We start from the raw sequence: 11902 nt of genomic DNA on the forward strand, positions 1-11902 counted from the left end.
GCTAATGTCTAATATTTAAAAATCAAGCACTGCCAATTTAAGTTTATTTCAAAATATGGAAGTCAGTACCCAAAGAGACGGGCAACTTGATTTTGAAGTGATTCTTCGTGGTGGGGAAAGATGCTGGCAGGGAACTGCTACTTTTGTTTTTAGCCATATAGTATGATATAGTTTTAAGCTATTAAACTGCATTGTTTTGGTTAAAATTTAAAAAATAATTTAACAATTTAAACAATTCTCCACATTTCCTTTCAAAATGGTTCAAGGGCGTCCTCTCTAATCTCTCATTTGAGAACTCAGATGCACTGCCTTGTTTCCTGTGTGGTTTGGAGCGATCTCTGTTGATTTATGATCTTGCTTCCTTGAGTTTCTCACTTTACTCACAGGCATGATCAGCCCGAGAGGCAGTGTCCCTGCCCCAGTGGGTTTTGGTTGTGGTGGGTTTTCATGCTGTTAGTAAAAGAAAAAAAGAGACTTTTATTGATTGCCTGCTATAGGCCAGGTATTATTCTAGAGAATATGCACGAAAACTTCACAGAGCCCTGAGAGCTAAGTCATGATATTCTATTTCATAGTTAGAGAAACTCAGGTTCAGAGGCGTTTAAATAATAGGTACAGATAACATAGCTACTACCTGGCAGAGGTAGAACTTGAACATGGCTCTGGCTGGCTCCATGGGCCTTGGCCCTGGAGGCGACCAGCATTCAGACTCGTTTAAAAAGGATGTGAATGTGACAGGTTTGAGTAACCATGTGATTAAAATGGTATAGAGATCAGTAATAATCTTCTTCACTTTAAAAATAGGTCGTTCTGACATAAAGGTTAAGAATATTACCGACATATCCCAGAAGACACTGAGAATTGCTGATCTTCAAGGTAAAACAAGTTACCATCTGGTCTTGCGAGCCTATACAGATGGAGGAATGGGGCCAGAGAAGAGCATGTTTGTGGTGACAAAGGAAAATTGTGAGTTAAATGTGGTCATCGAGTTGCTTTCCAAACTTAAGTGCATTGTGTTTCCAGTGATTTTTGTTTATATAGGAATGCCCCTTTTTAAAATTTCATATTTTGTTACACTTTTATAGTGGGTGGAAGGCAGTACTGAAAGGCCATGAGATGACTTCATATTTATTCTTACCAGTTATTGCCTAATGCGTACTTAAGAAATTAATGAATTAAGGGTACCTCTGAAGTCTAGAGTTCTAAATTCATGTTGAACTTATATAACGGTCAACTGATTTAAAATTTTTTTACCCGAAATATTCTGTGATTTTTGGCATATCCAGGGAAGAGTGTAAGAAATAGCCTTAAAAAAAAGCATAAAGCACAACACTCATAAATTTGAGATGGAAAGTAGAGAAAAGTGATGGACTTGACTAGCTTGTCAACAGCGAAGAACTTTCATTTGATCACGGGCTTATTCTCTAGCCCTGGGCTGGAGTTCATACATGCCCTTAAATAAAGGGCCATGTGGAGATGGTTCTCAGCTGGGGGTGATTGTGCCTCCTAGGGGACAGTTGGCAGTGTCTGGTGACATGTTTGGTTGGTGCTACTGGTATCTGGTCATTAGAAGCCCAAGGATGCTGTTAAACTTCCTACAATGCATGTGACAGCCTCCTCCCTGCAAAGCACACAAGAAAGAAGTATCTGCCTTAAAATGTCAGTAGTGCCAAGGTAGAGAAACACTGCTCTGAAGAATTTAAGTGTTAGTATAAAAATTATTACAATACTTTTTAAGGTTATATTTTAATAGTTTTTCAGTTTCCCTGGAGCAGTTTGGATTTTTTCTTCAAATAATCTACTGACTTAAATATCTTATAATGCGAATTTATTCTCTAGTTCATACTAAAAATGTTGATTTTAATATCTACAATATTCTCTTTTCAGCTGTGGCATTGATTATCGCCATTCTCATCCCAGTGGCAGTGGCTGTCATTGTCGGAGTGGTAACGAGTATCCTTTGCTATCGGAAACGAGAATGGTAATGATTTACCCTTGCTGTTATGTTCTTAAGGGCATGATTATTTAGTTTATGTGTTAAAAAATAAGTACAACTTTTTGGTGGAAACAAGGTAGTAAAAAATATTTGTATTGGTCAGAATTAATATTGGAATTAACATTAGGCAAGAACATGGCACATTATTTAAAGGTTTTAAAATTAACAAAGTAAAAGTATAAATTTTTCCCTACTATATTTACTAATTAAAGTAATAGCAGTTGTACTAAAAAATATTTATAGGCATAAATAGGTCAATAGCTATATGCAAGATTAAATGTAGTTTAATGATTGAGGTATCACTTGTCCTGGTGACCTATTTAGAAAATCTGGTCATTTATTCAACAAATAAGAATGACCCCTCCCATGTGAAAGGGGGACATAGTGGTGAATTAAAATAAGAATGGTCATTAGAATTATAGGATAGTGGGGAGGGTGGACGTGAAACCCATAAACATTTAATAAATATATGGGTACAGATTGTGAGTGGGTGCTAGGAAGGACACGGGCGGCTTGAGGAGAATAGTGGGGAATCACGTCACAGGAGGTGGTCAGGCTTCCCTGCAGCAGGGTCCCAAAGGGGAAGGAGAGGGAGAGAATGTGCCAGGCAGAGAGAATAGATTCTGTGAGGGCCCAGAAACTGGAAAGAGCTTGATCTTCTGGAGAAAGTGAGAAGTGTGTGTCTGGGTGCAGCAGCGGAGGGAGTGGTGTGAGCTGAGTGAAGTGAGGTAGGGTAAGCGCGGGGCTCGGGAGAGAGTGCCTCGTGGTCAGCCAGCAGGAGCTGTCCTGGGCTGGGCTTGTGGCGCCTGGCTATGTTCATGCATAGACTGTCCTCACTGGCCTTAAAAAGGCCATCATTCATGATAAAGAAGAGAATGTACTCTAGCAATCCTGGCTTATAAATCAAAATAGTAACAGTTTAGAACCGTAGAATACCCCTCTTGGTAACCATATTCTCGTTACCCAAAATCACATTTTAAAAATGATTTCAATACCAAAAAAAAGATAAAGTTAGGAGATAGTTTAGAAGTTAGAGCATTTCGGACTTACATTAACAACATTTCTTTTTCCTGCAGGAATTTCAAATAATAAAAGTTTTTTAACAGCTATAAATATGATAGGGCACTAAGCAAATTTCGTTTTTGTTTGTGTTTAGTTTTTGCTCAAGATTAATAGCCTTCCTTTTTCTGATAATCCAGAGCCTGTTTTGAGCAGTAGAGAACTACAGAATGCAAGCATGTTCCCAAGTAGTTGACTGTGCTGAATCCAGTCTGCAGTATGAATATTTTGGCCATGAGTAATGCCCGTATTTGACTTTTGACTTGATAGCACAATCACCATTTTAATTCTTTGCTTTCCATTTCCATAAGATACATAAGATACTGTAGTTCTAGGAATAGAAGTACTGTTTCTGCTTTTCAGATAGGAACCTCTCAGTGCATTATATTGAAAGCTCTAGTGACTGATCACGCTGAAAATGATCTTCCATTTTGATCTCAGATATTCATCAGAGTATTCATATGAAACGTCAAAATAAGCCTGATAACTTATTAACTTATTTATTGTCTAATTGATAATCTTATTATTAAATGTACTTAATCATCTTTATTTAAAGGATTAAAGAAACCTTCTACCCTGATATTCCAAATCCAGAAAATTGTAAAGCTTTACAGTTTCAAAAGAGTGTCTGTGAGGTAATCCTTTATTTTCTTACGTTTACCTTTGAAGTACTGACTTCCCTTTTTTAGTTTTTTGTGAAGAGTTTTTAACATGTCAGTGTCATCCAGAGTAAAATGTATTGAGAAAATAGCAGTGCTTGAACATCTGCTGAACTTCTAAAATTATTAGTTTTAAATTGTTTGTACATGGTCTTTTTTGCACTACTATTAAGACCAAGGAAAATACTGATATGTAGAAAAGAAAGTAGCTTTGCTCTAGTATGCACTACAGAATAGTAGAGACACATTTTTATGAGCAGCTGTGAAAAACAATATAAAATAATGCTGCTTTTTGTAGGAGAGGCATTGCAGCAGCGTTTCGTGGCATTCTAATCCCTGTTTTAAAACTTATTTCTAGGGAAACAGCGCTCTTAAAACATTGGAAATGAATCCTTGTACCCCAAATAATGTCGAGGTTCTGGAAACTCGATCAACAGTTCCTAAAATAGAAGATACAGAAATAATTTCTCCAGTAGCTGAGCGTCCAGAAGATAACACTGATGTGCAACCGGAAAACCATGTGGTTGTATCCTATTGTCCACCGGTCATTGAGGAAGAGATAGTGAACCCAGGAGCGGATGAAGCCGGAGGGGCCTCACAAGTCATTTACATTGACATTCAGTCCATGTACCAGCCTCAGGCAAAACCAGAGGAAGAACCCAAAAACGACCCTGTAGGGGGGACAGGCTATAAGCCACAAATGCACCTCCTCGTTACTTCTACTGTAGAAGATCTGGCTGCAGATGATGATTTAGACAAAACTGCAGGTTACAGACCTCAGGCAAATGTAAATACTTGGAACTTAGTATCTCCAGACTCACCTAGGTCCACAGACAGCAACAGTGAAATTGTCTCTTTTGGAAGTCCATGCTCCATTAACTCCCGACAATTTTTGATTCCTCCTAAAGATGAAGATTCTCCTAAATCTAATGGAGGAGGCTGGTCCTTCACAAACTTTTTTCAGAACAAACCGAACGATTAACAGTGTCTCCCTGTCACTTCAGTCTACCATCTCAATGAGCTCCTGTTGCCAGGTCAGCACTGGGCGCCTTGGAGGGATCCTGTGAAGTGTTGCTAAGCGAGGTGGACTTCACTCATGCAAGTTACACTGAAAGTGTTAATGTGCTTCTGATGTGGTCTCAAAGCCAAAACACAGTAACTCAGAAATTCAGTCCACACAACTCACAGTTTGGAGCTATTTGTGATTCGAGCCAAAGAATTCTCATGTTGCTTTACCTTTAGGAAGCATTTCAATAACGGATACTGCCTGGTCCATACGTGCAAAACAAATCCCACAGCAACTGTATTCTGTTCTGTTGTTCATCAGGTTTTCTCATGCATATACCTTATGGAATTATAAGCAGATTTGCAGGCAAGGGAGAAAAATGTCAGAGTAACAGATGAAGTTTATTTGCCTGACATTTGCTCCATTCTAGATGAAAAACAAGCACAGATTTTAAAACTTTTAACATTATTCTCTATCCACAGCATTTAAGAAAACTAATATAATTTTTAATGTATCAACAGCAACACCTGTTTAGTGTTTTGTTTGATAAAGTATGTTGATTTCTGTGCCTACTGTATAATGGTTACCAAACAGTTTTCTCAGGGGTACAAACTTGGAAAACAAGCGTGACACTGACCAGCTCAAATCAGAATCATGTTTTCTTGCTTTAGAAGATTTTTCACACCGTTCCATTAATTTTTAGCTTTTATGCTAGCTTCCCTTATTAGGTTGCCCTAATATTTAAAACTAAATTTCTAGGGCTATAGATCTTAAGTTTTTTTAAAAAAATTCATTGTTTTGTTTTTTGGTGACAGTGTCAGCTTTATAAATATAAGAGCAAATTCAGTATTCCTCATAAGCATGTAATTCCAGTGACTTACTATTTGAGACGACTACTAAGCAATATCTGGCGGCATTAGCCGTCTGTATAGTTCTGATTGGCCTCAGTCCCTCCTGAGAAGACCACGCTTTGAGCCCTGGTTGCCCAGGCAGTGACGACCTTTGACACCTTCTAGCAGGTGTTCCTCCTCACTGTGCATCTTAGCAGTTCCTCCCTCTTAAAGGGTCATCAGTCCAGACTATGTGATTCAGTCCTCAGATTTTTACATGTAAAACTAAAAAGATAATGCTTCTTATAGGGACAGTTACTCAAGGGCTATTTTATGTGGAATATCATAAGATGGCTTTGAATTCGTGGGCATACCCATATTAAAGGTGCAGCAGTTGCTCTGGGAGTCATCCAGAGTTGTGTCCTCACAGCATCCTCTGCCCATCACTGGTTTTCATAAGTGATGTCTAGAATGAATGTGGTTCTTGGAAAACCGAACTGAAAACCTAAAAAGTGTATATTTTCCCTGCCCTCAGGCTGTCTATGTATTTTGAGTTAAGGCCAAAGTTCTTGAGAATTTGGAAGATCTAAAGAAGTCAAGATATGCCTTTTTTTTTTTTTTTTTTTTTAATCATCTGAGGCTCTGTAATGTGTTTGCACATAGTGGATCAGTTATTTTTTTTCTAGCCCATAATGTATCGTAAAAACCATGTTGTGGAAAAAAGCCACAATAAGGGTGACAAGGGAGAAAGTCTGTTTAGGTACTCTGTTTATGAATCCTGGTTTTAATTGCTAGGATTCAATTAAATTCCTGAGCTTCTTGATATGTGAACATGTGGAGTGAAATACAATTAATTATGTATACAAATAGTGTAGTAAAACTACATAATAGCTCACAGAAATTTTCAACAATGAAAATTATATCAAACCAGAGCCACCTGTAAACAGTTCGCTCTGTCTTCTCATTTCTCCTGTTGGGCTCCTTCCCTTTGCTTCCACCCCAGACACTCAGACCTGGGCCTGCCTTCTCTTCCTGCAGAAGCTTGTCATTACCACACCCCTCTTGCCCCCAGCTCATGCCTTTTTCCCCATCAAAACTCACCAATCGTGTACCTCCTCTCTTTAGGATAAGTGTTGGCCAAGGTAGAAGTTTACCGATCTAAACTCCACTAACCTGAGGTAACGGGAAAAGGCCAGAAGAGATTGTTTGATCTCTGCCATTAATGCATATGCGTTTCAGCTGTGACCATCTGTATCCAGAGCCCTATCTAACCTACTTTATGACTCATTTGTTTGGCTAAAGGTGAATATCACCGGGGCTCTTGAGTCCTATCACTCCATCCAAGACTTCACAGCTTCTTCTGCAGGAAAAAGATTCAGAGTGCAGCTTACCTCTCCCCTGCCGCTGGAGATCCATACGCCAGATCACTGGGTTAATGAGAAGCAGAGTATCACTCTGTTAGTCTGGGCAGGCTCCTTATAACCTGTGATATGCTTAGAAGAGTGTGGTTTAGGTCTGAGGTCAAAACAGTTTTCCTTATCTTTTCTTGGTGAATTGAGGATTGCTAGACCTGCTCTACAGATGGGAAGGGATTACTTCCCAACCCCTGCCCAACCTGGGCTCATGGGGACAGGGCGAGAGGAGGGAGCTGGGGAGAGAGAAAACACCCTCTGTCACGTATCTCTGGTTGCTTGTGGCACTGGAGACCCTGGCAAACGTGCACTGTTTGTCCGTGCCAGGACCATGCACACGGGTGACAGGTGGTCTAATAGGGCCTTTCTCTGTCCAGTCACATTAGCTCCTCTCTCTGGGGGAGGGCTAACTAAAGGCTGCTTAGAAGGGGAGGCTAGATGTGTTCCCTCCAGCGCTTCCTGACTGGGAGAATAATTGGGAAACCCCTCTTTCCTGCTAAAGTTTCCAACTAGAGCCCAGTCATTGGTTAGAAAATTCTAAATGTCTGAAGCAGAAGTATATCCCATTATGTCTTGATCAGTGCTGTGTAAAGGATACATTTTCATATCTCCTACAAGCCAGTTAACTTATCAGCCAGTTTCAGATCAAGCTTCCCTTGTGAGGAATGGAGATTCTGGTGGTCATTTTGACTGCATTTCTCTTGCGAGTGGCCATCTTAAATAAACACTGTTTAACATAGAAGTATTCTTGGAAGACTTAGCTAGGCTTTGACATTAGACAGACCTTGTAAATTATGTATTGCACGGATTAGCATCCATATACGCTTGAAGTCTTCAGTGTGCTGAACCTGGAGAAGCCTGGACTGGACATTATGGCCCGAGGATCTGGATAGTTGAATTGGGTGTTTATGTGCTTAGGTGATAGAGGTGCTTTGTTCCTGCAGCTTAGACACAGAGGCAGCCATTCACGGAAAAGTTTCAGCCTCATTTTCCATACCAGCATTGCTTTCATGGTTCATGGATCTGAAGGATTGCATTTAGAACACCTACTCCTCTTGCCCTCTCGGAAACTGTGATAAAAGTCACATTCTTAAACCTTCATGCAACTTGTATTCTTGTTGGAAATTAGGCCTGTAATTTCTTAATTGTCTTCATACCGTCTATATTTAAAGAACATGACAGGCTTTTCTGTATTTGAATAATTAGATGTAGGTTAGTGAAGGAGACTAGGGAATATTTTCTTCCAAAATGAATTTGGAATCAATTTTATGATAGCTTGAAATGAAAGTACTCCCTAACCTGTCAATATGCAGAAAATGTTATCTCGAAGTTTTCTACTGCTCAGGCACATAACCAGATAAAACTTTTTTTTTTCTATTTAATTTTTACTGTTTTCTGTTTTGAACCGTGTTAAAATTTGTATATCTTTTATAAAATGCCTTTTTATCCTTATTTTGAAAGTATAAAATTGGGCATCTCAGAAGTCAAATGTAGGATCATTAGCTAATCAATGGAAGTTCAGTCAATTTTTTATTGACTGAGTTCCATCCCAGAATGTGCAGATTCAACAGAGTTTTCCTGAAAGGTGGTATGTGTCAAGATCTAGCTTGTGTAGATCTGAGACCATTGGCTTGAAGATTCAAATCTACTCTAGAAGTGACTCCACAGTTTGAGTGAAAACTGGAGAAAGACTCATGCAAAAGCATCACTAGGTATCTTTCTTATTCCAACCTAATTCTAAGTGTTCACAGTATCTTTTTACTTGATGGGTACACAACGTGGGACATGTTTGTACCAACCAGGTGTTTCTAGTAAATCAACAACACTGGTGTGTGAGCTTAACTGACTAGGATAAGCACTCATTCTCCTGATAAACTCTTTCTTCAAAGCATTATTGTAAACTGGTATTTCCTGCTGAAACAACGTTTCATGGTACCGTGCCCATCTTTATTTTTTATATCCAGAAGAAAATCTTTCACAAAAGAAAATGAGTTGTGACTAAACTTACTGGAAATGTAGCTTTTAGATATGACCTTAGAATATCATTGTTAATGGCTTGTTTTGAATTTGGTCTATTTATACCTCCGTGGAGTATGTACCAGGGCTATTAATATTTAAACCTCTTATTTCAATAGGGTGGTGAGATTTTTATTCCTTTTCAGTTAGTACTTTTGTCTTAACTATTACATGATCATATTCATGTTAATTATAATACAAAGGAACTATTTTTAATGCTGATAATGGATTAAAGAACAACATTCTGTCCATTGAAATGTCAGGCTTTATTGTATATGGTAAAATTTCAGGGGATGTGATTTGAATATATCCAAACCCTTATAATTATGATACTGAGTTATGACAGGATTCCATTAATTTTAACCATGGGTAGCATTTGTTTCTTCCTCTATTAAGAATGTTAATATTTTGGATTATACATGTCCATGTTATCAAGAGAATTTACCTGTGCAAGACAAATTCTAACTGTGCAACATTTTTATGAAAATGAAAAGTGATGTTTTTGAGAGGGAAACCCTCTGAATTTTTTTTCCTATGTGCAAGTGCCTAGTTGAAGAAACGTAGAAACAATAAATTCAAAAGCTCTTAAATACTAACCAAATACAAAACAGTAATAACTTATATTACTTTTTGGTTGCTATAACTGAATACCCTAAAAACTGAGAGATGTGAATGGGGGAAAAAATGACTGTTTAATTGATAAGGAATTGGTTTTTATTACACTTACATATATCTTCTAAGATTGCCTTTGCAGTAGCCAGTCAGAACTTTAAAACAAACAAAAACACTAACAATATAGACCTTATGCTGCACTTAAGCCAAAAATGCTTTGTGTACCTGACTGAACGGCTCACCTAAATGTACTGAATTTCCTTACACATTTAAAATGTACTTCCCTTAAGAATTACTCCATTTTAAATGGGTAACTTTCAATTTCTGAACTATTTTTCCTCAGCATTCCGGTGGTATATTATAAAAGATCGGAAGATTTCTAGGTGGTAATGCAATTTTCATTAAAAAACATGGACAAGTTAACAGTTAGGTTTAACCTTAACATTAGTATTTTTGTAGTTGATCGTAGAAAACAGTATTGAATAATGATTTTCATAATTTTTTTTTCAAATACTCTGTCCCCAGTTTGATTTTCAATACTTTTTCCCATTACTTGTGATATATCCTTCAATTTAATTTTTTCCTTCCAACATAATGTTTCAGAAAAATGTGAATACGTTATGAATACAGCACACAAAAAGAAACCCTATTCCATTCACTGTTGTGGAAGGGTAGGTATTACATGATACCCTGGGATTGGGATTTGTTTTATCCAATTATTTTCTCCAAAAGGAGCAAGGCATTTTCTTACATTTCAATTCAGAGTTGCTTGAAAAAGATAGGCTTGGATAGAGAGACATCCTAAATTTGAGATGGTGCCACCTTAAGGTATGTCCAAAGGTAAAGTCATTTTAGAACACTCAGTTTTCCTAGTAGGAGTATGTTACCTTTCTTTCTCTTTCATTAGCTGGCCACAAGTCAGAGGCCCTTATAACGCTAGGAAGTTACCATTTTTTACTTTCAAAATTGCATTATAGTGAATTACTGTTTACAAAATACACATACTGTGAACAGATATAAGTTTTTGTCTTTTATAAGGTTGTTTGTAGAATGAGTGTTTTTTTTTTAAAGGGGATGTTATATGTTAAATATTTTCAGTTTTTTATAAATACTAGTAACTGTTTACTAATTTTTGTTTGGTCAGGTGTGTGCAAATGTAGCTGAAAGATAGGGAGAAACTGCAAATCCAGAACTGTTTCATTTTTCATTTCTTGAAATGTTACCACTACAGACTTCTTTTTTTTAATCTGAATGATCAGTTGTGATGTTCTGTACCTAAAATCGTGCTTAATCATATCAGGAAACATTTAAATATGCATATGCAGGAAGCAAACTATAGATTGCAGTATATTTGTGTGATACTCAGTCTGATTCACAAAAGTCCGAGTTTAATATGGAATAAAACAACTCCACTTACAGAGACGACAACTGAAGTGTTTTCTACCTTATGAAAATTTGGAGATTATGTTGCTGTTAGAAGGAAAAATTTGGACATTTTATATTGCTGTAGAATTTCAGAATTTAGTTTCCATATCTTTTGGGAGACATGGTTAATAGCAAGAACATAGAATATAAGTAACCTATTACTAAGACACCTTAAATGTTAAACTAGTATGCTTGGCTGTTAACTCTAAAGATGTCACCTGTGTTTGTTTTTAAAACATGCATGTATTTAACAATTTTATCATAGTATTGTCATGGAAAAAATAAATATATTTTCTTACAACTTACACTGACAGATTTGGGCATTATTTTGGGTTTTTTTTTTTTTCCTCCTGTTTTAGGCACTTAGGAGAAGCGGCTCCTGCTTTGTTGTTGTTAATACTTTTGGTTCCATCTCGTAAGAATTATAGTGGTTATGAAGCAATCACATAGGGCTCTGACTAAATTTTTAATATTTTAATATATTGCTATGCCATTGATATAATCTCCCATAAGTTTTCTTAAATCTATATTCTATTTACCAGACAGGTTACCATAAAATAATCAGATAGTGGGGAGCCAACATTATAAAACACAGACTAAATAAATACTGGCCCTTAAAGTATGGTTTTTAATTGTTCTTCTCTGAGGATAACCTAAACATTTCTTGAAATTCTAGAAATATATCAAAATTTTATTATCAAGTTTTTGAATTTGGAAATATAGTCATTGATTCAGCAAAACCTCAGTAATTTTAAAGGATGAAGTGATCTTAAATAGAATTTCATAAGGGGAGAAATTAAGTCTTCAGTCTTATGTAGCCTACACTCACCCAGGGTAACAACTGATGTATTATGAAGAAACTGTAGACCAATTTTAAATTAACTGTG

At 37.1% G+C, this 11902-nt stretch overlaps 1 protein-coding gene across 1 annotated transcript in view; it reads left to right on the forward strand.

Moving 5' to 3' along the window:
• The window catches only part of LIFR (LIF receptor subunit alpha), an 87855-nt gene extending 76535 nt beyond the window's left edge, over positions 1 to 11320 (forward strand). Inside the window, exons 17-20 of the mRNA XM_004265979.2 lie at positions 805 to 966; positions 1888 to 1981; positions 3612 to 3690; positions 4073 to 11320. Of these exons, the coding sequence (XP_004266027.1) occupies positions 805 to 966; positions 1888 to 1981; positions 3612 to 3690; positions 4073 to 4696 (959 nt within the window). The 3' untranslated portion in view covers positions 4697 to 11320. The remainder of the gene's footprint in view (positions 1 to 804; positions 967 to 1887; positions 1982 to 3611; positions 3691 to 4072) is intronic.
• The last annotated feature ends 582 nt before the right edge of the window (positions 11321 to 11902 follow it).

Source organism: Orcinus orca, chromosome 3 (assembly GCF_937001465.1).
Source record: "Orcinus orca chromosome 3, mOrcOrc1.1, whole genome shotgun sequence".
NCBI lineage: Eukaryota > Metazoa > Chordata > Mammalia > Artiodactyla > Delphinidae > Orcinus > Orcinus orca.